General features: G+C 54.2%; 7 protein-coding genes, 1 non-coding gene and 1 pseudogene across 8 annotated transcripts; 3 read left to right on the top strand and 6 right to left on the bottom strand.

Moving 5' to 3' along the window:
• Positions 1 to 254: 254 nt before the first annotated feature.
• Positions 255 to 968, bottom strand: LOC144898071 (acetylglutamate kinase-like). Its single transcript, XM_078788958.1, has one exon. The coding sequence runs from the start codon at positions 966 to 968 to the stop codon at positions 255 to 257; it is 714 nt and encodes a 237-aa protein (XP_078645084.1).
• Positions 969 to 5,386: 4,418 nt separating this feature from the next.
• trnar-ccu (transfer RNA arginine (anticodon CCU)) lies at positions 5,387 to 5,460 on the bottom strand. Its single transcript has one exon. It is a non-coding gene; the product is annotated as a tRNA-Arg (tRNA).
• Positions 5,461 to 5,805: 345 nt separating this feature from the next.
• On the top strand, positions 5,806 to 6,282 carry LOC144898070 (protein TCP17-like). The gene has a single exon (XM_078788957.1). It carries the CDS (start codon positions 5,806 to 5,808, stop codon positions 6,280 to 6,282), a length of 477 nt encoding a protein of 158 aa, XP_078645083.1.
• A 1,419-nt stretch (positions 6,283 to 7,701) lies between these two features.
• Positions 7,702 to 9,103, top strand: LOC144898069 (UDP-glucose:undecaprenyl-phosphate glucose-1-phosphate transferase-like). Its single transcript, XM_078788956.1, has 2 exons — positions 7,702 to 7,787; positions 7,891 to 9,103. Exons 1-2 carry the CDS (start codon positions 7,702 to 7,704, stop codon positions 9,101 to 9,103), a joined length of 1,299 nt encoding a protein of 432 aa, XP_078645082.1.
• A 643-nt stretch (positions 9,104 to 9,746) lies between these two features.
• On the top strand, positions 9,747 to 10,232 carry LOC144898068 (molybdopterin synthase catalytic subunit-like). The gene has a single exon (XM_078788955.1). The coding sequence runs from the start codon at positions 9,747 to 9,749 to the stop codon at positions 10,230 to 10,232; it is 486 nt and encodes a 161-aa protein (XP_078645081.1).
• A 2,012-nt stretch (positions 10,233 to 12,244) lies between these two features.
• Positions 12,245 to 13,366, bottom strand: LOC144898067 (cystathionine gamma-lyase pseudogene; annotated as a pseudogene).
• Positions 13,367 to 15,366: 2,000 nt separating this feature from the next.
• Positions 15,367 to 16,503, bottom strand: LOC144898066 (ATP-dependent protease ATPase subunit HslU-like). Its single transcript, XM_078788954.1, has one exon. It carries the CDS (start codon positions 16,501 to 16,503, stop codon positions 15,367 to 15,369), a length of 1,137 nt encoding a protein of 378 aa, XP_078645080.1.
• A 314-nt stretch (positions 16,504 to 16,817) lies between these two features.
• LOC144898065 (ATP-dependent protease subunit HslV-like) lies at positions 16,818 to 17,387 on the bottom strand. Its single transcript, XM_078788953.1, has one exon. It carries the CDS (start codon positions 17,385 to 17,387, stop codon positions 16,818 to 16,820), a length of 570 nt encoding a protein of 189 aa, XP_078645079.1.
• An 88-nt stretch (positions 17,388 to 17,475) lies between these two features.
• On the bottom strand, positions 17,476 to 18,436 carry LOC144898064 (riboflavin biosynthesis protein RibBA-like). Its single transcript, XM_078788952.1, is given in 5 exon segments — positions 17,476 to 17,904; positions 17,907 to 17,981; positions 17,984 to 18,111; positions 18,114 to 18,234; positions 18,236 to 18,436. Coding segments are annotated over 5 exon segments (954 nt in total).
• Between the last annotated feature and the right edge of the window lie 4,842 nt (positions 18,437 to 23,278).

Below are 23,278 nucleotides of genomic sequence, written 5' to 3'. Positions count from 1 at the left end.
GATTCGAAACTGATCCGGGTTCGCAAAGACGGTTTTTCGAACAACAACGCCATCACATGTCCCGACAGGACCGCATCGCGTGTTCCGCTTTGAAATTGCAACTTGATTTCACGCGACATGTTGATGATCGACAACAAATCGTCGCGGTGCAGATCAGCCAACGAAATAAAATGATTCATGGTAACACCAGCTTCATCAAAACGGTAACACTCATCCAAACGGAAACCTGTGAGCGTTTTGCCCAACATTCACGGTCATCGATCGCCGACAATTTGAGTGCCGATACCGCTGGTCGTGTAAATTTCCAGCAACAACGAATGGCGCACCCGGCCGTCGACGATGTGGACTTTGCCAACACCGCCGGCAATCGCGTCCAGGCACCCTTCGATTTTCGGAATCATCCCACCGACGATCGTTCGGTCGGCGATCCATTGATCGGCCTGTTGCCGGGAAATCGACGATGCCAATGTCGATTCATCGCCCGGATCGGTCAACACACCTGGAACATCGCTGAGCATCACCAATTTTTCAGTTCCCAGTCGTTTGGCGATTTCGATCGCCGCCGTATCGGCGTTCACATTCAACCAGGCCGCATCGGCATCACGACAGATCGACGGGATGATGGGCACCTGTTTCGCGTAACACAAGTTGTCGATGACAATCCGGTCGATTTCGGTGATTTGACCGACTTTCCCAAGGTCGACCGGGTTGCCGTCATCGTCGGTCAATTGCATCACCTTGCCATGCAAAACGCACGTTTCAGGCGAATTCAACGTCATCGCCCGACCGCCGATTCGCTCAAGCATCCCGGCGATTTCTTCATTGGTATCGGACAGCACCTGACGGACAATTTCCAACGTCGTGTCATCCGTATATCGACGCCCCTGGACGAAACGCGGTTCCACTTTTGCCTGTCGCATCGCCCGGTTGATCCTTTTTCCGGCACCATGGACCACCACCGGCCGCATCCCGACCGTTTCCATAAACACGATGTCCAACAGAATGTGCCCTAACGCGTCGGGATCGTCGATGACGCTGCCGCCGATTTTGATGACGACCGTTTTGTCACGAAACTTGCGGATCCAGCTCAGTGCTTCGACCAGCGTATCGGCTTTTTGAATCGCTTGCTCCAAAACGAAACTCCCCGGGCGAAACGCCCCGATTACGAAAATGTTTTGCCAGATACAATCATGATGTGCTGTTTTGCCAGATACAATTGAACCTGATTTTACAATCGAAACAGATTGCTGAAAACGGCGACGCGCAGCCCCCTGCCCAGGCGGCTGAGAACATCATCCAACCGGGCCACCACCAAATAGCGGGGCCAACTCGACGCCGAAGCAACCGAAGTTCTCGAAACGATCCGATTGGGCGAGTAAAATAAGACGATCGTTCACCAACAGCATGAGCCACGGTTGTTTTGCATGAGCCACGGTTGTTTAACAGCATGAGCCGTTTTGGCGCTAGCCACGGTTGTTTAACAGCGTGAGCCGTTTTGGCGCCAGCCACGGTTGTTTGCACGTATTGGAACCGGGGCTAGCGCCCAAACGGCTCATTCGATCGAACATTTTGGAGGAGATGGAGTCGCTCGACGCTGAGGCAACCGAAGTTCTCGAAACGATCCGATTGGGGGAGGAGGAATGAGACGATCGTTCACCAACAGCATGAGCCGTTTTGGCGCTAGCCGCGGTTGTGTTGGGTGAACGACGTTCAGGAACCGTGGCTAGCGCCAAAACGGCTCATTTTACGCGATCTGCAGCCAGCGCCGTGCGGATGGTTTCTCGTTGGTCCGGCATTGAAAATCCCGTTGATCCGGTGATCCTGTCCAAAAAATTCCGTCTGACGAATTCCGACCGGGTTCAGACCCAATTTACGGGGAAAATGGTGTTTCGCGGATTTCCGGCTTTTTGTGTGAGTTTCCATTTTGGGAGCTTGTAAACCCGGTCCGCCGGTTTAGAATGACATTCTACTGTTTCGTTGCAGATCCATTTGACTGGGCTTCGTTATTGCCGACGTCGTGTTGGTTTTCAAGGTCATCGCGTGGTTGTTCGCGATGCGTAACGGACAAGCCGTGATTGAAAACGTTAACCTTTCGGACGGCTCCTTGTGTTATTGAATTCTTTTAACAAGGATTTTTATTTGATGAACATTTCAAAACCTTTCGCATATATATCATGTGCATGCTTGGCATTCGCGCTGCCCTCGTTGGCATCGGCCCAGGTTCACGGTTCGGGCCGTCAGATGCGAGTCTGTTTGACGATGTCATCAACGTTCCGGGGGATCCCACGTTTGGGAATTTTATCTTTGGTGACGTATCAGGTAATACTCAACTGAACGTTGCCGACGGCGGAATCGTGGGGGTCTTATTCGACGCCAATTCCGGCAGCGAGGTGAACATCAGCGGCGGAACCGTGGGATTCGCTTTCGGCGCCAATTCCGGCAGCGAGGTGAACATCAGCGGCGGAACCGTGGGAAGCAGTTTCGAAGCCAATTCCGGCAGCGAGGTGAACATCAGCGGCGGAACCTTTGGGATCGTTTTTCAGCGCCCTTTCCGGCGGTGATGTCGAGCTTGTTGGCGGAGAATTTCAACTTAACGGCGTTGACTTCTCCGGGCCGACGATCACGCTTGCCGATGGAGATGTTTTCACCGGCACATGGCCGACGGTTCGGCCTTTATTTTTGCTGACGATGCTTTTGACCGCCTGAACAATGTTGCATTAACGCGACAATCGTTACCCGATCGGCTCACGATGCCTCGGGTGGTCTCGACGGACATATCCGGCGAGCAACCATCGGGGCTTCGTTCGGGCGAGCAGTTGACGCTTCAAAGCGGTGGCGTGTTGGGAGCTGATTTCGCATCGGTTGGCGCAACGTTGAATATTGAAGATGGCGTCGTTGGTGAGGGTTTGGAAACTGCCGGCAGCATCGTCAACATCAGCGGCGGAACTGTGAGGAGCTTGTTCGACGCCTTTTCCGGCAGCGTTGTGAACATCAGCGGCGGAACCGTGGGGGCCGGTTTCGACGCTAATTCCGGCAGCGTTGTGAACATCAGCGGCGGAACCGTGGGGGACGTTTTCTCCGCCAATTCCGGCAGCGTTGTGAACATCAGCGGCGGAACTGTCGGGGACGAATTCGAAGCCGAGTTCGGCAGCGAGGGTGAACCTGTTTGGCACGGAATTTTTTCTTGATGACGAATCGCTGCTCGATGCGTTGACGATCGATGAAGCGTTCGTCATCGACGACCGCGATGTGACACTATCGGGAATTCTCGCCGATGGTAGCAGTTTCGATTTTGACCTGAATTCCAATTTCTTTTTCGGAGAGGATTTTTTCGATCCTGATGCGACCTTGACGGTGACGTTGGTGAGTTCGGCGGCGGCGGTTCCTGAACCGTCATCGGGTTTGTTGTTGGTTTTTGGCGGGATTGCCAGCGTCGCATCTCATCGTCGTCGCCGCCGTCGTTGAGATTCCGCTGAGAGAATCCTTGTCGATAACCGCGAGCCGGTCGCCGATTCGTGGTGCCCGGACTGTTGCGAACCGGTACCTGTTACGAGTCCTTGTTCCAGCCGTTTGGGCGCCAGTCCCAAACTTGTATGAGCCGTACGGCGCTAGCCAATGGTACTTACTTTACATCGGAGTCCTTCATTTTGCTGGCCGGTTTGGTTCGTTTTTCGAAATGGACATCCTTCGGGCGTTTGCGATATGCTTCGCGTTTGAAACGCCGATTGGGACGCCGGGGCAGCTTGTCCTTGCGAGCAATTTCCAACGCCCGGGAAAACGCCTTACGCCAACGTGATGGCTCGGCGTGCATGTGACGAAGCAGGAACGTCTGGAATGTCGTCCAGGTTCGCTTGAAACTCATCCGACGTGGTTCCACCTGCTCCAACCGCGCCGCTTCGCTGCGAAGCCAGCACGTCAGATTGTAGGCCACCACCGATGTATAAAGTTCCTTCAAGAACATCTCCGCGCTTCTGGCTCGGATCTGTTCGGCTCCCAGAACCACTTTGAAATTGCGAATGTCAATCTCAACGTCGTAGCGACGCTCGAAGAGCCCTGCCAGAGTGAACGCGTCCTGTGGCAACGTACTGACCAGATAAATCGTCAACGTATCGGTCACCGCCACCTCGTGCAGGGTCACTTCAACTGACGCGTCTTCAGGAAGATCCGGTTGGGTCTTGCGATTCTGAGCAGTCGGCTTCCAATTCAGCTGGTACGATCGGTGATGCTCCGATTCACTTTGTAGACTCGCTTGGCGACGGAGCGATTCAAAGTTCGACTTCTTCATCCGCAGCAAAACGTCATGACCCCATTGAACCCCTGCGTAGGCAACTCCGAAAATGCCGAATCCGGCATCGCCAAGGATGATTGAATGTTCTGGTAACTGCTGCATTCCCTGACAAGCCAGTTGCGTTTCCGAAACTGCTTTTTCCCCATACATCGCTCCGACCTGGGGCAGTAAAGCGCAACCACTGGCCAGCTCGTGAAAACCGTCAACAGAGCGATCGGCCAAACTCCCTCGCCAAATTGGTTCGAAGCCGGTGGGAAAGCCATTTGCAATGACTTCTCTGGAGCCAGCGAAATGGTTGTCCCGTCGATCAGGAACACCCTCTGATCATCAAGGCTCGGTTGAGTTGTTGATATGATGCCAGAGCTCACTTCGTCAGCAAACCACCGGGCTACTTCCAGTGGCAGGCGTGAACGAGCTCGGCTGTAGGCGGCGTTATTGGGCGAAAGGGTGTTTTCGTCGAGTCGTTTGTTTTCGGGCAAGCAGGACGGTTTCGTTTCGACCAGGTGTTTGACGGCATTTTCGAGTGACGAGTCGGGCTTGAGTCGTTGGTAAACGAGCATCCAGAGGACAACACTGGCGGTGTAGACGGTATGAGCGCGTTGAGCAAAAAGCTCATTGGCTTCCTCGAAGTCAACGAGTTGATGAAGAAGCTCGAATGCGCGATCGAATTGTTGTTGTTCCTGATCAGCATCTGATTGACCAGCATCTGATTTCGTACGAAAGTCCATGACAAAATGACTCCTTTTGAGGAAAAGAAATCACAGATGCGCAAATGCCGTGCCAAAGTTCCAGATTTTACGGCCCGGCAGCCAAAATAGTTTAAAGTAAGTACCATTGGGCGCTAGCCGCGGTTGTGTTGGGGGAACGACGTTCAGGAACCGGGGCTAGCGCCCAAACGGCTCATTCGATCGAACATGTTGGAGGAGGTGGAGGAACCGGGGCTCATTCGATCGAACATTTTGGAGGAGATGCAGGAACCGGGGCTCATTCGATCGAACATTTTGGAAGCTCGTCGGTCCGAACTTCGCCGGCGACTTGAATTTCGACTACTTTTCGGCCAACTGCTCGTTCGTCTGGAACCATTGGATCAAGGGCCAGTACACCCGGCGGGATTCGAACCCACGACCTTCGGTTTAGGAAACCGACGCTCTATCCAACTGAGCTACGGGTGCCAACTGAACTAACGGTGCCAACTGAACTAACGGTGCCAACTGAACTAACGGTGCCAACTGAACTAACGGTGCCAACTAAGTTACCGGTGCCAACTGAGCTAACGATGCGCGAATCGGGGGCCGGGTCTCGATGGAAACATCGAACTCTCGATGGAAACACCGAACTCTCGATGGAAACACCGAACTCTCGATGGATACATCGAGCCGGTAACGAATCGGTTGCCGCACCGTGCAGAGAGATTATATTAGCACATAATCCGTTCGGCGTGACGGGAAACCGGTGACGCTTTCAATCCTCGCCCAGCGAGAAAGACAGACCCCGCTCCAGCCAGAAAGACAGAACGAATGAGCGCAGAACCAATGAGCCATGACCGGAAACTTCAGGAACTGGGCCTGTCATTGCCGTCACCGCCGGTGGCGGTTGCCGTTTACCGGCCAGCGATGGTCATCGGCAATACCTGTGTCACGTCAGGGCACTTGCCGGTTCTTGCTGACGGAAGCTTGATGACCGGACGGTTGGGGCAAGACACTGATGAATCCACAGGCTACCATGCGGCGCGGCAATGCGGGCTGGCCGTTTTGTCAACGCTTCGACATACCCTGGGCAGCCTGGATAAAATCGACCGGCTGATAAAACTGACCGTGTTTGTGCAAAGTTCCGACGACTTCCACGCTCAACCGGCCGTTGCCAATGGCTGTAGCGACCTGTTTGTTGATCTGTTCGGTGACGACGCCGGGATCGGAACCCGCAGCGCTGTGGGCACGAATTCGCTGCCGCTCAATGCCATGGTCGAAATCGAAGCCGCATTTCAATTGAAATGACCCGTCTTGAAATGAATGTCACCAGGATCGGTCGAATCGACCGCCGGTAAAGCGCTGCGGCTCGATCGAATGTCGTCACGCCTGGTACCGATCGGCCATTTGGCGGGTGATTTCGGCCATGCGGTCGCGGGCTGATTGCGGCGAAATTAATTCGGCGTTGATCCCGAGTTGCAAAATCCTGGGCAGGATTTCCATTTCATGGGCCGACCGGACGGTCAATTCGATCCAACCGCTGTCGAGTTCACGGATTTTCTGTTCGGGATGCCAGGGATCTTCCCTGACCCAGGATGCCGCCTGGGGGCTGATATGGATCGTGAAATTTTCCGGTTTGCCAAAAAAGACCCCCAAAGCCTGTTGGGTAATCCGTTCGATATCCAGATCTGCCGGCGGCTTGAACCATTCATCGAGCAGCGTCGCTTTTTCAAACCGGTCGAGTTTAAACGTCCGTAACGTTTCCGCATTGACGTCTTCCACGCCGCTGTTGACGGCAAGAATGTACAAACTGGATTGGAACAGCGCGATCGAATACGGTGCGATTTTGCGCTTCGATGGTCCTTTGCCGATCGAAGCGTAAACAATTTCAATCAGACGATGTTCGACGATCGCCCGGTTGATGGTTTTGATGATCCCCTGATGTTTTTCGTAACTTTTTGCCGGCACACCCAGCACTCGCAATGTCTGGCGAAATTTTTCGTAATGCCGGGCGACACCGTCGGGAATTTGCTGATGAATTTTCTTCCAAAACGACTCGATGCCCATCCAGAAAGGTGTCCCGGCGAGAGGATGAAGCAGTTGCCGCCCCAACGACAATGCGATCAATTCCGTCGACGTCGCGTCGATGTTCACCGTTTTTTTCGCTAGCGGTCCGAGTTTCCAGATTTTTCCCCGCGGCGAATCTTCGACGATCACGTCAATACCGGCAGCTTGCAACGCATCGAGATCGCGGCGAAGTGTCCGCGTGTGAATCGATGTCAGTCCCAATTCGTCAGTGACGTTGTGCTTCAGTTCGTCGAGCGTCCGCCCGAAACGCATCCGCTCGAGCACCTGAAGGATTTTATGCTGGCGAATCAATTGTTCGTTGCGGGCCATCAGCGGCTCATCCCATCCCGATCAGAAACAGCACCCGGTTGTGACATTTTCGGACCGGTGAAATTTTCAGGTCCACGAATTCTCAGCTCCACGAAGTCTAGTCGAGCTTGACGAGCAGTAAAAGGCCTCGTCATCACCCCGGCAACGAGTTCAGCCCGGCAACGAGTTCGCAAAATCGCCACGATTGTTTCAACCCGAATTTTCCGCAAGCGGTCATTTGCCAAAATTGGCCGGAGCACCAATGCAGTCGACCTGGTTGGAACCTAAGTTTTGCTGGAATTCCCAACGATCAACCGTATTCGTTCGCATATTTTTCCATCAAGCGCCACGATGGCCAGATTCAGAATCCAACAACATTCGAGCGTTATCCAGCTGGCTTACAAAGCCATCGATGTCGTCGCCATTGGCGGTGGATTGTGGGCCATGTTGCACACGTTTCCGGATTTGAACAGTGATTCTACCCTGATAAGTTATTTGCTGACGGTTGGCGTTTTTTTCGGTTGTCGCCGAATTTTTCAGCGTCTACCGCAAGCATCAATTCGCATTGAGCAGCGAACTGATCACCTGTTCGGCCGCCTGGACGTGTACATTGATTCTGTTGGCGGCGATTGGAAAATTCAGCTACAGCACGCTGGAATTTTCGCCAGCGGGTCTGACTTACTGGTTGCTTGCCACCCCGGTGTTTGCGATCTCGATGCGGATTGTGATGCGACGGGTTTTGGCCATGATGCTGAAGATGGATATCGCCACGCGAAAATTCGCGGTTTTCGGAGCTACTCATCTGGGAATCGAACTCGCAAAGCAGCTCGAATGTGCGCCGGAACTGGGACTGAAATTCCTTGGGTTTTTTGACGACCGTCCGGCGCATCGTTCGATTGAATTGCCCGAACGGTTTGCCAACCGCCTCGGGTCATTGGACCATCTGGTCGAACAGTCGCGCGCCGGAAACGTACAGGTCGTGTTCGTCACGCTGCCCATGGCCGCCGAAGACCGGATCCGGTCGATCATCCAGAAATTGAACGACACCACCGTTTCCGCGTACATCGTGCCGGATATTTTTACGTTCCAATTGCTGCATTCACGCATGATGGATGTCAATGGCATTCCGGTGATCAGCATCTACGAAAACCCGCTTTACGGCGTTGACGGGATTGCCAAACGGTTTGTTGACATCGCCCTTGCAGCGTTCGGGTTGTTGATTCTGGCATTGCCGATGAGTCTGCTGGCGCTGGCGGTGAAGTGCACGTCCAAAGGCCCGGTGTTATTCAAACAACAACGCTATGGCCTGGACGGCCGACCCATCAATGTCTGGAAATTCCGCTCCATGATCGTGCACCAAAGCGGTGACCAGATCCAACAGGCGACGCTCAACGATTCACGGTTGACGCTCATCGGAGGATTATTGCGCAAAAGCTCACTTGATGAATTACCGCAATTGTTCAATGTTCTTGCCGGCCATATGAGCCTCGTCGGACCGCGACCGCATGCCACGAGTCACAATGAATTTTACCGGAAACAAATTGACGGTTACATGTTGCGACACAAAATCAAACCCGGGATCACCGGCCTGGCCCAAATCAACGGATATCGCGGGGAAACCGAAACGATCGAAAAAATGGAACAACGAATCTATTTTGATCATCGCTACATCCGCGAATGGTCGCTGTCGCTCGACATCAAGATCATTTTAAAAACTTTCTGGGTCGTCATCTCCCAAAGAAACGCCTACTGACAACCCGGTTGTCAGTAACCGGGTCGTTGACCAAACGGCGTTCGGTCGCGAAATGCGTCGGTGGTTGGTTCGGTGGTGGCGTCATGCCAACCCGCCGCCGACATCCACCGGGTCGTGGAATCGCAAGATTTTCCGGCGACTCACCGGATCCATCGTCATAACCGACATCACCTGAAAGGCATCGCGTGTCCGCTGTTTTTTCAAGTCATTGATCAGCGCGCGAAAAAAGCGGCGTCCTATTCTAAAAATAACGCAGACGGTATTTCGTTTGCCCGATGGTTCCATGACCAGACGGCCCCAACGATTGACGAGCCAATTTCCAAGGCAACACAAGACCTGTTTCCGAATTTTTTGATCACCGGCACAATGACACAACTAAAAACTTCAATGAAAACCGCTTCGATCCGTTCCAAATCACGTCGGTCGGGAACGTCGTTAACCGAATATTCGATCATGTTGGCGCTGATTGCTTTGGCGGCCATCTTTTCGATCAGAATTGTCGGGCAATCCGGCGCTGACGTTTACAACGACAACGCCGAGCAGTTTCAATCGGCAATCAGCGACAGCCAATAAGGTCCCCGATTCTGATGGGCCGGTGAACTTTTTGCAATGATTGCCAGGGCGCGCGGTACACTGTTTTGTCATGAACCGCATTGGCAAAAACGACCCCTGCCCAAGTGGCCGCCGCGCGCTGTCGCGAGTCGCATTGACCGACCATCGGATCGACGTTCGAAAGTTGCACGAGTATCTCAATCGCCAAGAATTGGTCGATGCCGGGTCGCTGTTGACATTTACCGGCCAGGCGCGACGGCAAACCGTCGTGGACGGGCAAGTGATGACCACCGCATCGTTGCGGTACGATGCCTACCGGCCATTGGCGCTGGCGGAGATGCAAAAGATCGTCAACTTGTCGCTTGCCCGCTGGCCGCTTCTGGCGTGCTGTTTGATCCATCGGCTGGGCACGATCGATTTGGCGGAAATTTCAATCGCCGTCGCCGTCGCATCGCCTCACCGTCAAGAGTCGTTTGAAGCGGCTCAATGGATCATTGAACGGGTCAAACGCGATGTGCCGATTTGGAAACAGGAGATTTCTTCCGACGGGACAGGCCGGTGGCAACACGGTCGGTGACCGGCTGGTGGAAAAAATTCCAGACACGGTATTTCGGAATCGTTTCTGGAATTTCATCAGCGACTTTGAATTTCCAAAGGCAGAATATCGATCGAAGCGAGTGAAATTTCAGTGCAAAACACTTCGGATGACTGCGTCCAGATCGTTGATCACCGCTTGGGCGGTCGGCCAGCGCCCGGCCCCCCGGCCCGACAAAATCTGTTCACACCCGACGCAAACCGCAAGATCAGGCGATTCTGTTCACCTTCGGTCGAAGCCAGTACATGATCACGCCCAAGCGGCACGATGTCGACACTTCCTGTGGCGACAGGATCCGGCTCGCCAGGATCTTCAACGTGGACCCTGGCAACCTGTTTGAAAACACCACCGGCAGCACGTTGCGGGACCAGCGTTTGACCAGTTCCTGATCGATGCCGGTCCGTTCAATGGCATCGATTTCAATCGTCCACCCGGCCATCCGGGCAAGGATCGATATCTTTTGTGCCGCGTCGGTGCCGTTGAGGTCCAGTTGAGGGTCGGCTTCGGCAAAACCGGCCCGCTGAGCATCCACAATCGCGTCGGCAAAACTGACCCCGCCGGCGATCCGGTCGAGAATAAAATTACATGTCCCATTGATAATCCCTTCGATCGCCACCAACGGATCGGTCGAATCGCGTGAATTTTCCGATGCAACCGCCTGAACGGTTTCGACCATCGGGACGCCACCGCCAACTGATCCGGAAAACCGCAGCATCACACCGTGTTGTTCGGAAATCCGCTGCAATTCGATGCCATGAGTTGCCATCAGTGCCTTGTTGGCGGTGATCACATGCTTCCCTGACCGCAGCGCACGGCGAACGAGCTGAAACGCCGGATCGATTCCGCCGACCAATTCCACCACCACATCGATATCGTCGGCGAACAGGTGTTCCAAATCATTGGAGATTAATTTTTCCGGCAATCCACTGGTGGCCGCTTTACCAACATCGCGAACGACGACCCGACCCAGACGTGCCAGTTTGAACGATTTCCGTACATGTTCAACAAACCCGCCGCCGACGGTACCCATTCCAGCAATCGCCAGTTTCAACGGTTCACGACGGGATTCGTTCGGGTAAAAATCATTGCCGGAAATGTCCGTCGAACCCATTGCCTGCAATACATGCTTCAGCACCACATGCTTTAGCGCTGTTTCCGACCCACGTGGTTTGCAAACTGCGCAACGAACCAACGGTAAACGGGCGTCGCGCTTTTTTCGCATACTCGATCGCCTTGTGCTGGACGATCGATTCATCGAGCTGCAACGCCGAATCAAATGAAATTTGCCGATACTGACGTGGTGAACCGGACCGTTTTGGATCCCATTCGAACAACCCGTCGACATCCTTGACCAGGATACATTGGACCGCGTCGGTCTCACACGCCAGGGCAATCGCCGTCAAATCGCTTCCTCCGCGGCCGAGCAGGCACAGCTGTTGACTTGCGTCACGCCCGACATACCCCGGAACGACCAACACCCGGCAAAGATCAAGCTGTTGCTTCACCCGGTCGCGATCGACGGATTCAATTTCCGCATCGAGCTGATGGCCGCATGTACGAATTCCCACCGCCGCTTCATCGACGACCCGGTTGTCGATTCCCACCCGATCGAGCGCCAAGCCCAACAATGCGGCCGATTGCATTTCTCCGGTGATCACATGGCGGGCGATTGAATGCGGGTTTAAACGATCGCCATATTTTCGAACGCTTTCGAACCGTTCGTTGGTCGTTGAACCGAATGCAGAAACCACGGTCACCACCTGGTACCCTGATACGAACCAACGGTAAATTTCGTGAACCAGGTTGGGCAACTGATGTTCACCGGTCAGTACCGATCCACCAAATTTCAGCACGACGATCGGCGGGGGGTTTTCGGCCATGATTGATTTCCGGTCGATTGACTGCGATCATTAAAAGGTCACCAAAACGATGGCACCCATCAGCCTGGCCGGTCGTTTAACAAGAACACCGGCATCGCGACGGGTTCGATGGATTTATTCATGAACCGTTTCACTGACGGCGCGATCAAAATCGGCGACGATGGCGTCGGGATCTTCAATCCCGACGTTCAAGCGGATTAAACCCGGAGTAATCCCTGCTTGAAGCCGTTGTTCGTGGGGAACTTCGGCATGGGTCATTGACGCCGGGTGTGTGTAAATCGTTTCGACTGTCCCGACGTGCTCACAGATGTGACCAAGTCGCAAACGGGGCAACACCGCTTGAGCCATTTCAAAACCGCCGGTAAATTCAAACGCCAGCACGCCGCCGTCGCCCCCCGAATGCTGTCGCCTGGCCAGTTCACGCTGTGGAAAATCGTCCAGTCCGGGGTAGTGGACCACCGAGATATCGTCGCGACCGGCGAGCGCGGTCGCGACTTGCAACGCGTTGCGAGAGTGTTGATCGATTCGCAATCGCATCGTCTTGATTCCCTGTCCGGTCAACCAGGCGTTAAACGGTGTTTGAATCGTTCCGGTGGTTTTCCGGGTCCAAACCAGCTGGTCCAGCCAACGGTCATCACGACAAACGATCGCTCCACCGAGAGCTGTCGAATGTCCTTCGATGTGTTTGGTGGTTGAATAGACGCTGAAGTCCGCACCCAATTCAAGTGGTTGCTGACAGACCGCCGTCAAAAATGTGTTGTCAACCGCCAATCGGCAATCGGCGGCTTTGGCGATGTCAGCCACCGCCGCGATGTCTGTCAGTTGTAGCGTCGGGTTCGCCGGAGTTTCAATAAAGATCAACCGGGTTTCGGGCCGGACCGCTGATGCAATCGCATCCAGGTCGGTCGCGTCCACAAAATCCGTGTGGACATCAAACCGATTGAGCAAATCATTCAACATTCGCACGGTGCCACCATAGATCGCGGCGCCGGCGATCACGTGGTCACCGGCACCGATAACGGTCATCATCAGCGCCAATTCAGCCGCGATGCCGGTTGAAAAACAGACCGCCGGCGGAGCGTTTTCCAATTCACCAATGGCGCGTTCCAGATCGTCCACCGTCGGATTGCCGCACCGAGAATACGAATGCCCGGGACCAGTTGGCAAATGATTCTGGATGAATGTTGTGGACTGCACAATCGGCGCCACCAATGGGCGCCGGTCCGGCGAATTCATCGGCGCCGGCAAAGCCGCCTGTTCATGGGCTTTTGAATGTTCATCATCGGTCGGGTTTTTCAACACCAGCGTACCTCTTTCGGTTTCCAATTCGAATTATAATGTTGCCAACGTAAATTTTCGGCAATCCTTATGCCTTCATGTTTTCTTTCACGCCGTCGGTACGGCATTGGCGATCAAATCGACGGCCAGCCGAAGTCCCGTTTGATCGATTTGATGCTCTCCGTCAAACGAGTGAAATTGAACTTGAAACCCCGACCGGTTCAAACATCGTTCAATGCCCGAGCTGATGCGTACGGTAATACCGGATCCTGGCGACCGTGTGTCTGTACAACCGGCAGTTCGTTGATTGGGGAACCGAACGACGCCCAACGGTCGGCCGCCAGATACGCTCCCGACCAGACAATGGCACCACCCAGATCGCCGCCAAGCCGTAGCGCAACATCAGCGGTCAACATGGCACCTTGTGAAAAACCGCCCAACACGATTTGTCGCCGTGACACCTGGTGCATTTGGGCCAACAAATCGATCAACCGTTCGATCCGTTCGCTTTCGCCCGGTAATTCGTCGGGAACGATTTTTGACAATGCTGAAAAATCTTTGGTTTCCTGCAATTCGATCAGTTGTTGCATGTTCAACGGCCACCAGCAGCGCCCACCGGGAATTCCCGATTCGTGCAACGAAATGGGGCCGCTGGGAAACACAAACTGTACATCGTCCAGTTTCCCGTGTCCAAGACGAGACATTTCCATCGCCAAACCGGCCAAACCGTCATTCGAATCGCCAAATCCATGCAACAGCAAAACGATTCGCGTGGGCGAATGCCCACCATTGGCAGGTCCGACCGAGACAACTTGAAGGCTTTCCAGCTCGCTGCGCAAGACCGATTTCGATGGATCTTGAAAATTCATGCTCACCTGCCCGCCGCTGAAACCCGGGGTTTGACTTGTCGAGGGTTCGGAGCGATCATTCCGATGCCAAAAGTCACCCCGAAACCGATAACCACCAGGGCGATCGCGCCGCTCAGTTGCAGCACCGACGGTTGAAAAAATTCGGTCGGCCACTCGTCCGGGTCGAACGAATTGATATTGATGTCCGTCACCCGTTGCCCTTTGACGATATCGCCGGAAACCGGTTGGCGGCCCCGGACAAACGGCCATAACGCAAACACCGATCCAACCAATAACCCGATCAACAACCCCACCGTCAAACTGTGAAATTTCGAAAACAGATATTTCAACGCGTTCGATATCAACAGGATGCCGGCAACGACACCGATCCCCGCCGGCATGATTGTCGAACCCATGGTTGACATCGCAGCCGACCAGTCGTGGGCCATCAAAGCGGATTTGACACGGTCGATGCCGTTGATGATCGGCAAGTACTGACCAAGGGACAACAGGATAAAACTGCCGCTGATTCCCGGCAGCACCATGGCACTGCTTCCGGCAATTCCAGCGACGAGCAACATCAACCATCGGCTGTCGGTGGCGTTGACGTTTTGATCGCCTCGGGCGGCGGCCAGAACCAACATCGCCAACCATCCGGCCACCAGCCCCGCGACGGTCGCCCGGTTCAACGGTTTTGCCAGGCGAATCAGGATCGGCAATCCCCCCAAAGTCAGCCCGACAAACAGACTGTACATCACCCAACGATAGTGAACCATCGAATCGCCCAGCGGTCCGGCGAACAGAAATATCGCGGTTACCGCCGACATTCCAATCATCGTCAGCGGGACGAGTGATTTTCGACGAAACTTTAACGTACTGACATCGGCCACACCACCGACAAACGCCGGATAAACCCCCGTCGCCAACAACATGGTGCCGCCACTGACCCCCGGAACCAGATTGGCCAGTCCCATCAGTGTTCCGCCAAAACAACAGCGGATGATTCCTTTGGGGTTAACCAGTTCACCAGGCGAATCACCGCCGACCGGTGATGTTTGCTGCGGCCGGTCGTCGGGATCGGTTACGTTCGTCATCACAAAACCCCCGCCGTCACAAAATGAACTTGCTCAAATCTTCGTCGTCGGCCACCGCGCCAAGCCGGTCCCGGACATAATTTGAATTGATCGAGACATTGCCCATTTTCATATCCGGCGCTTCAAAGCTGAGTTCCTCGACAACTCGCTCGAGTATCGTGTACAACCGTCGGGCACCGATGTTCTGTGTGGACTGGTTGATCTGAAAGGCATACGTCGCCAACTGATCGATGCCGTCTTCGGTAAAACCCAGGCTGACACCTTCGGTATCAAGCAACGCCTTGTATTGTCGAGTCAGTGAATTTTTCGGTTCGGTAAGAATCCGGACAAAATCGTCCTTGGTCAAAGCGCTCAATTCGACCCGGATCGGAAACCGTCCTTGTAATTCCGGCATCAATTCACTTGGACGGTGTTTGTGAAACGCGCCGGCGGCGATAAACAAAATATGGTCGGTCCTGACATAACCGTATTTGGTCTGGACGGTCGTGCCTTCGACAATCGGTAACAGGTCCCGTTGGACACCTTGCCGGGAAACATCCGCGGTTTTCGATTCGCTGGCAATGACCTTGTCGATTTCGTCGAGAAAAATAATCCCGACGTTTTCCGCCAGTTCAACCGCCTGAGAATTCAATTTGTCGCTGTCAAGCAGTTCTTCGCATTCCTGTTCGAAAACCACTTGACGCGCCCGGCTGACCGGCAACTCGCGAGTCGACGAATTTTTCGGCATGATTTTTTCGATCATCCCTTGAAAATCCATGTCCATCTGTTCCAACCCGGCGCCGCCGAACATGACCGGCATCGTTTTTTGTTCAATCGTCAACGACACCACCCGGTCGTCGAGTTCACCGGCGATCAGCATTTGCCGCATTTTGTCCCGGGTCCGTTGGTAGGAATCATCGGGTGACGGTGTCGGCGCATCGGTGGCTGTGTCGGTCGAGTCGGCGGCAACCTGACCGGTGTCAAATTCCGATCCGGGATTCAGGTTCCATGGCACTGGAAAATTCGGCATCGACTCACCGGTCTGGTATCCCGGCGGCGGCAGCAACAGATCCAGCAACCGTTCGTTAGTCCGCTTTCTGGCTTTTTCCTCGATCCGGTTGCGTTCGTTTTCACGGACGATCGAAATTGCGCTGTCGACCAGTTCGCGAATCATGCTTTCGACATCACGGCCGTAATAACCGACTTCGGTGTATTTCGTCGCTTCGACCTTGATAAATGGCGCGCCGGTCAATTTGGCCAGCCGCCGGGCGATTTCGGTCTTTCCGACGCCCGTCGGACCGATCATTAAAATGTTTTTCGGCGAAATTTCCTGTCGCAATTCGTCAGACAGCTGTTGCCGTCGCCAGCGGTTGCGAATCGCTATCGCGACCGCCCGTTTTGCATCGTTCTGGCCGACGATATGTCGGTCCAGCTGTTCAACCAATTCCCGGGGCGTTTGTGGGGCCGCGGGGTTTTCCCTGTTTCCTGTCACCGTTGCACCGGACAATCCAGTTCCTCCAGAACAATATTCGTGTTGGTATAAACGTCGATTTCACCGGCAATGGTCAAACTGTTCCGGACAATTTCAGCGGCCGACAAATCGCTGTGTCGCAATAACGCCCGGGCTGCGGCGATGGCGTAATTGCCCCCCGACCCGATCCCGACAATCCCGTCGGCCGGTTGAATGACGTCACCGGTTCCGGACACCAACAATGTGGTCGACGCATCACACACCGTCATCAACGCTTCGAGCTGCCGCAGTGCCTTGTCCATTCGCCACTGTTTGGCCAATTCGATCGCCGCCCGGGAGATATTCGCCGGGTGATCCTTGAGTTTTTCCTCAAACCGTTCGAGCAGCGCGAACGCATCGGCGGTGCTTCCGGCAAATCCACATAACACGCGATCGTCGTTTAACCGGCGGATCTTTCGCGCATCGCCTTTCATGATCGAATTGCCCATCGACACCTGGCCGTCGCCACCCATTGCCACCACACCGTTGTGCCGGACCGCCAAAATGGTGGTCGCGTGAAATTCGGGTCGAAAATGCGAATGATTCATCGTTAAAAAAACTTATATGCCTTGCGAAACAGGAAACATCCTGGCCGAACCGGGAAAACCGCCGATCGCCGCCGACCGGGTGAACATTTTATTCAACCCGATTTTCGCGACGCGGCAAATCGTGGCCCATCTTGTTGCGTTTGGTTTCCAGATAATCGGCGTTGTGTTCGTTGGGAACCGGAACGATCGGCACCTGGTCGGCCACCGTCAGGTTGTATCCACGTAGATTAAACGCTTCAACTTTTTTCGGGTTGTTGGTCAGCAAACGAACCGTGCGCAACCCCAAATCCTTCAGAATTTGCAGGCCGACACCGTAATCGCGCATGTCCGCCTTGTGGCCCAGCGCATGGTTCGCTTCGACCGTGTCCAGGCCGGTGTCCTGTAACGAATACGCCTTGATTTTTTCGACCAGCCCGATTCCGCGCCCTTCCTGAGGCAGGTACACCAGCACGCCACGTTTTTCGTCGGCCACCCGTTGCAACGCAAGATGCAGCTGGTCACCACAATCGCAACGCACAACGAATTCAATATGTCGCCGGTGAAACAGCTCGAATGCATGCGAACCAAAACGGCGAATCGGTCGGGCGGTCCTGTTTGACGTCCCCCATCACCAGCGCGATCGGTTGCTGAGTCTCGTATTTGACGTCGTAAGCGACAATCCGAAAATCGCCGTAACGCGTCGGCAGCGACGCACCAGCCGATACGCTGACCAGTTTTCGCTGGCACGGCGATGTTCGATCAAATCTTCGATCGTGATAATGTGGATTTTGTTTTGCGCGGCAATTTCCATCAACTGGTCGCGCGTTGCGCGATCGCCTTTTTCATCGAGCACCTCGCAAATCACACCCCGCCGGTTGCAACCCGGCCATTCGAGCCAGATCAACCGCCGCTTCGGTATGACCCGCCCGACGAAGCACACCGCCTTCTTTGGCGATCAACAAGTGGACGTGTCCCGGCGAACGAAATCGTCTGGACGACTGGCAGGATCGCAATTTTGCGGACACAAATCGCCCGTTCGTCAGCCGTAATCCCGGTTTTTGCCGAAACATGGTCCAACGGGTCACGAACGCTGTCGAAAACGACGAGTTGTTGGTATCGGCAATCGGTGCCAATTCCAACCGGCGGCCCGTTTCCGGAAGGACCGGCATACAAAAATCGCCCCGGCCGCTCATCAAAAAATTCATCGACTCGGCCGTCGCCAATTCGCGCGGCGCACACGAAATCTCCTTCGTTTTTCGCGGGACTCATCATCGACGACGATGACCACTTCTCCGCGGCCAATGGCTTCAACGCCTTGGGAATCGAAGAAAACTGGTGCTGAACCATACGCTGAACCATACTTGGCAAGTCGCCTGGCAGTGGAGTACAAATCGAAACAAGTTGCTTGAACGTTGATTATATGTTTAACTGGCCGGCGGTTCGATGGATGCAATAATCAAGTAATGCTTGTTTCATCGCCGCTCACGGGCACCAATGGCCAGCCATATTGCCCGGGTGTCAGTAAAACGGGCACCTGGAAAACAAGTGACTGAAAATCTGTCCCTCAACTGACTCATGGTATCATTTTTTCGCAACCCGATCCGATGCGCTCGTGTTCCAACAGCCGGTGTTCGGCGCCACGTCAAGGCAGCTTTGGTCGGGAAATTGCTTACCGTATCGCCGGCCGTATTGTCGACGGCGTTTTTGTTATGGGGGGGGTGTGAACGGCAAAACATTGATCACTCTGTGGATACCGCCGCGTCGGGCAAGCGGCGCCCGCCTGGCGGGCCGGTTGTCACCAGGTCGCCTGAAGCGGAGGTGACCGATGAAGTTTCAGCCAATCATCGGCCGTTTGAATTGCGATGGTTCAGTACGAAGGGGTCACGCGGCACAGTCGCATCGTCTACCGTGAAGATCGCTCGGACCAGGCGATTCAAGCCAAACGTGATTTTCGATTAACATGCGACGTTTTTTCAGCCCGAGCGGCCAGGTCGCATCCAGCCGTATTGTGCGTCCATGGCGGAGGTTGGACCTTGGGTTCGAAATTGCATATGGTGCGTCCATGCATGGAAATTCGCCGATGCCGGATACGTCGCCGTCGCGATCAATTATCGACACGCACCACGATGGAAACATCCGGCTCAAATCCACGACGTCAAAGCGGCGGTCCGTTGGATTCGAAAACCATGCGAAATCGTATGATATTGACCCGGACCGGATCGTCGCATTTGGCTATTCTGCGGGCGGACACCTGGTCAGCCTGCTTGGAACGACCGGCCCCGACGACGGCCTTGAAGGAAACGCCAATCTGGCGACCCGGAAGTATCGACCCGAATTGCCGCAGTCGTCGCCGGGGGTGCGCCGTGTGAATTCAGCTGGATCGATGACGACGCGAACACCTTGAATTACTGGCTGGGGGCGTCGCGTTCAAAACGGCCAGCGACCTGGAAGTCCGCGACGCCTCAGAATTTTGTTTCGCCCGACGATCCGCCATTCTGGTTTTTTCACGGTGGCGGTGACCGGGTCGTTCCCGCTTCATCAAGCAAAGCGATGCACGAGGCGCTTCAAGCAGCACACGTTCAAAGCCGACACACCGTTTTCCCGCAACATGGACACATGACGATGTTCAGCGACATGTCGACGGTCCGGCAAGCCATCGAATTTTTTGACAGCGTGGTCACCCGAAAAGACACGGGCGACACGAAAGATGGGCGGCTCGAAAGATAACACCGGCCGGTTATGAGACCGCAGACCGGCCTGTTATGGAGCCGCAGTTGGTTGACCGCCGAAACGGCCCTCCAACGAGCCGCAGAGGCGTTAGTCCCGGTTTGTGCCCGAATGCGGAGCATGCCCGGGAATGCGGAAAATGCCCGAATGCGGTGAGAAAACCTCGGCTGACGCCGTGCGAATTGTGCGGGCTTCCCGGCTCGCACTGACCGCGAAAAAGCCGACTTGACACCCCGTTGGCGCGGCAATCAAAATGTCTTACAGTTCGACGATTGGTCGTTAATCCATCCAAAATCCAGCTGTTTTATTTAATTTGAGATATTCCGATGAAACTGGTACTTGCAATCGTTATCCCGCTTGTATGCGTGTTGGCTAGTGAACTGCTTATTCCCAATTAAAACACAAGCAGATGTCAGGTCGCGGGATCAAGGGAAAGAACGCTCCCGAATGGGAAGTGGACGAGTGGTTTCAACTCCCCGAAGGCCAAGAGGAAGGACCGAAATTGGCTGACCTGGAAGGAAAAAATTGTTTATATGTATTGCTTTCAAGCGTGGTGTCGGGGGTGCAAATCGTCCGGATTTCCACACTCAAGGAGGTGAAGAGCCACTATGCCGAGGACGACCAGGTCGTCTTTGTTGCGATTCAAACCACTTTCGAAGGGTTCGGAGCGAATAACCCCGCGAGCGCATTGAAGCTGGCCGAGCAGTTCTCGCTAACCGATATCTCGATTGCTCAAAGCGGAACATCGAGAGAGTCCAAATCAAAAGTAAGAAAAGCCTAGAAAAGCCTACCACAGCGGTGGAACACCCTGGACCGTCATTATTGGTACCAAAGGTGTCGTCAGGTTTAACGATTTCCTGGTGAAACCAAAGTATGCAATTCAGGTTATCGACGAGCTGAAATCTGAGGCAGCAGCGGAAAGCTCAAATGACGGGAGTGACGGTGGTTCCGAGGCAGCAGCGGACAGTTCGAACGAGGGGAGTGACGGTGGTGATGATGACCAGGACGCCGCCCCCGCTGCCGATCAAGATTCCGCCGGTTGATCGGATTGGTTCGAGGTTCTCAAAACGGCCTTGAAGGCTGCAACCTGAAACCTGCCGCATTTTGAAGCCGGTGCACGAAGCCGCATTTTGAAGCCAGTGCACGTTGCAAGTGCACGAAGCCGGCGCAAGTTGCGCCGAAAATGTGGCAGGCTTGCGCCGGGAAATTCAATTGGCGGTTAACCACATCGACCGCTGTGCGAGCGGTTAACCACATCGACCGCTGCGCGAATCGATCATTGCCCGATTACCGCAATGGTAAAACCGCGCATGTCGTGTGGTCAACGGTCGCCCGGATCGAGGTTTTCTTCGGGTGTCGCCGATTGATCGGACCGCAACATCGGATGCGTCCAGAAAAACAGGTCGCCAAAATCAAATCGCCACCAACGGCGCTGTCCGCAACAGCAACAACGGTACGGGCCAATCAACAAGATCAAACCGAACGTGTATAAAACCGACAAATAATACGTCGCCGAGCCCGCCGGATACCAAAGAAATGGCGGTCGGTCCGGTTACACCCGCTACAGTATAAAATCAGGCGATTGCCGTCGCTGACGTTTTCTCGCGAAATACGGCTGGTCAGTTTGAAAACCACGGTGCTGTTGCGTTGCATGGAATTCGGTTGCGTTGCGCGGAATTCCATTTGAAGGAAAAACGGAAAACGGTGACTTTGCAGGAAAACGATACTTCGATTCAAGGAAAATGGCGATTCAACGGGTTCGGATTGTATCAGGTTTGTCAGCTGATACGACCGCGACGAATATCAGCCGCCGGTCGGGAAACTGAAAAAGGGTTGCTTTTATCGGTTTCGTGGCAAATTCTTTTTCAAAAATGGTGAAATGGTTCTGGTAAATATCGGAAAAAATTGGCCGAACCGCATCAACGGGCAAACCGTGTTCCATAATTGGAACGGAAATTGGAACGGAAAACTGCAGATTCCTCGATTTTCGGTCGTTGCCGGGCAGAAATTCTGGTTGTTGGCTGATCGTTTCGCTGGAACACCGCCGTTTCACCGGAAAAATCACCGTTCACCAGGACCTGGCAGATCCGGGTGCTGATTCCGGTTGAAAAAACGTCCCGTTTTAATGCCAATTCCCATATTGACCATTCCTGCCGACGTCTTGAAGCGATATTGGAATTCAAGTCGACGGTTTTCACGGTCGCATTGAAGCCAGCACGACATGACATCGATTCTCGTTGTTGACGACAACACGGTTGATCAACGCCTGGTGTGTGGGTTGTTGCGGTGCGTGGAAAATTGGAATGTCATTGCCGCCGGTGACGGTGCCGAAGCGTTGGAGAAACTTGAATCGACTGGCGCTGATGTGATCGTGACGGATTTGCAGATGCCCCGAACCAATGGGCTTGAACTGGTTGCCGCAGTCCGCAACGTGAATCCGTACCTGCCCGTCATTCTGATTACCGGCAAGGGAAGTGATGAAATCGCTGTCGAAGCATTGCGGGCCGGCGCGGTCAGTTATTCACCCAAAAGTGCGCTCAACCGGGACCTGGTCCGGACGATCCAGAAAGTGATCAGTTTGTCGGCGAAGTTCAAGTGTTCGCCAGTTGTCAAATTGGCGCCACGACCGCCGGGCGAACCATTTTCCATCAAGTACCAGTTGGATAACGAAGCCGATTTGATCTGGCCGTTGATCGAACAGGCAAAAAATGAATTGCCGTCCTGGTGCGCCGATGAACATCTTCGCATTGGTGTCGCACTCGAAGAAGCGTTGTCCAACGCAATGTTCCATGGAAATCTGGAAGTTCCGTCATCGCTGAAGCACGAAGACGAAACCGCGTATTACCAGAAAATCGAATCTCGCAAGCGAGAGAACCCGTACAATCAGCGAAAAGTCAATTTTTCGGCTGAATTTTCGAACGACCAGATTAAATTTACCGTCGCCGATCAAGGGCGCGGATTTGATCCCGGTCGGGTCGCGGAACCGACCGCCGAACCGAATCTGCAGAAAATTTCGGGCCGGGGCCTGTTGTTGATCCGTTCGTTCATGGACCACGTCTCGCACAACGAAAACGGAACCGCAATTACAATGGTCAAATACAATGATCCAACCACGGACCGCTCGATGGCGTCCCGGCCAGAAAAACCACAATAGCGGCCGAAAACACGCGTCCGGTCAAAAACTG

Source organism: Doryrhamphus excisus, unplaced genomic scaffold (assembly GCF_037039965.1).
Source record: "Doryrhamphus excisus strain RoL-2023G ecotype Guam unplaced genomic scaffold, RoL_Dexc_Guam_v1.1 HiC_scaffold_62, whole genome shotgun sequence".
Lineage (NCBI taxonomy): Eukaryota > Metazoa > Chordata > Actinopteri > Syngnathiformes > Syngnathidae > Doryrhamphus > Doryrhamphus excisus.
Note: the sequence above shows the minus strand (reverse complement) of the source record. Positions and strands in the feature narration are given on the sequence as shown.

Bases quoted from the DNA above. Each gene is read 5' to 3' on its own strand.
- LOC144898071 (XM_078788958.1), bottom strand. From the start codon at position 968: ATGCGGCCGGTGGTGGTCCATGGTGCCGGAAAAAGGATCAACCGGGCG.
- LOC144898070 (XM_078788957.1), top strand. From the start codon at position 5,806: ATGAGCGCAGAACCAATGAGCCATGACCGGAAACTTCAGGAACTGGGC.
- LOC144898068 (XM_078788955.1), top strand. From the start codon at position 9,747: ATGAACCGCATTGGCAAAAACGACCCCTGCCCAAGTGGCCGCCGCGCG.
- LOC144898066 (XM_078788954.1), bottom strand. From the start codon at position 16,503: ATGATTCGCGAACTGGTCGACAGCGCAATTTCGATCGTCCGTGAAAAC.
- LOC144898069 (XM_078788956.1), top strand. From the start codon at position 7,702: ATGGCCAGATTCAGAATCCAACAACATTCGAGCGTTATCCAGCTGGCT. The intron at 7,788-7,890 runs GTGGGCCATGTT...CGAATTTTTCAG, and splicing joins GTCGCCATTGGCGGTGGATT to CGTCTACCGCAAGCATCAAT.
- LOC144898065 (XM_078788953.1), bottom strand. From the start codon at position 17,387: ATGAATCATTCGCATTTTCGACCCGAATTTCACGCGACCACCATTTTG.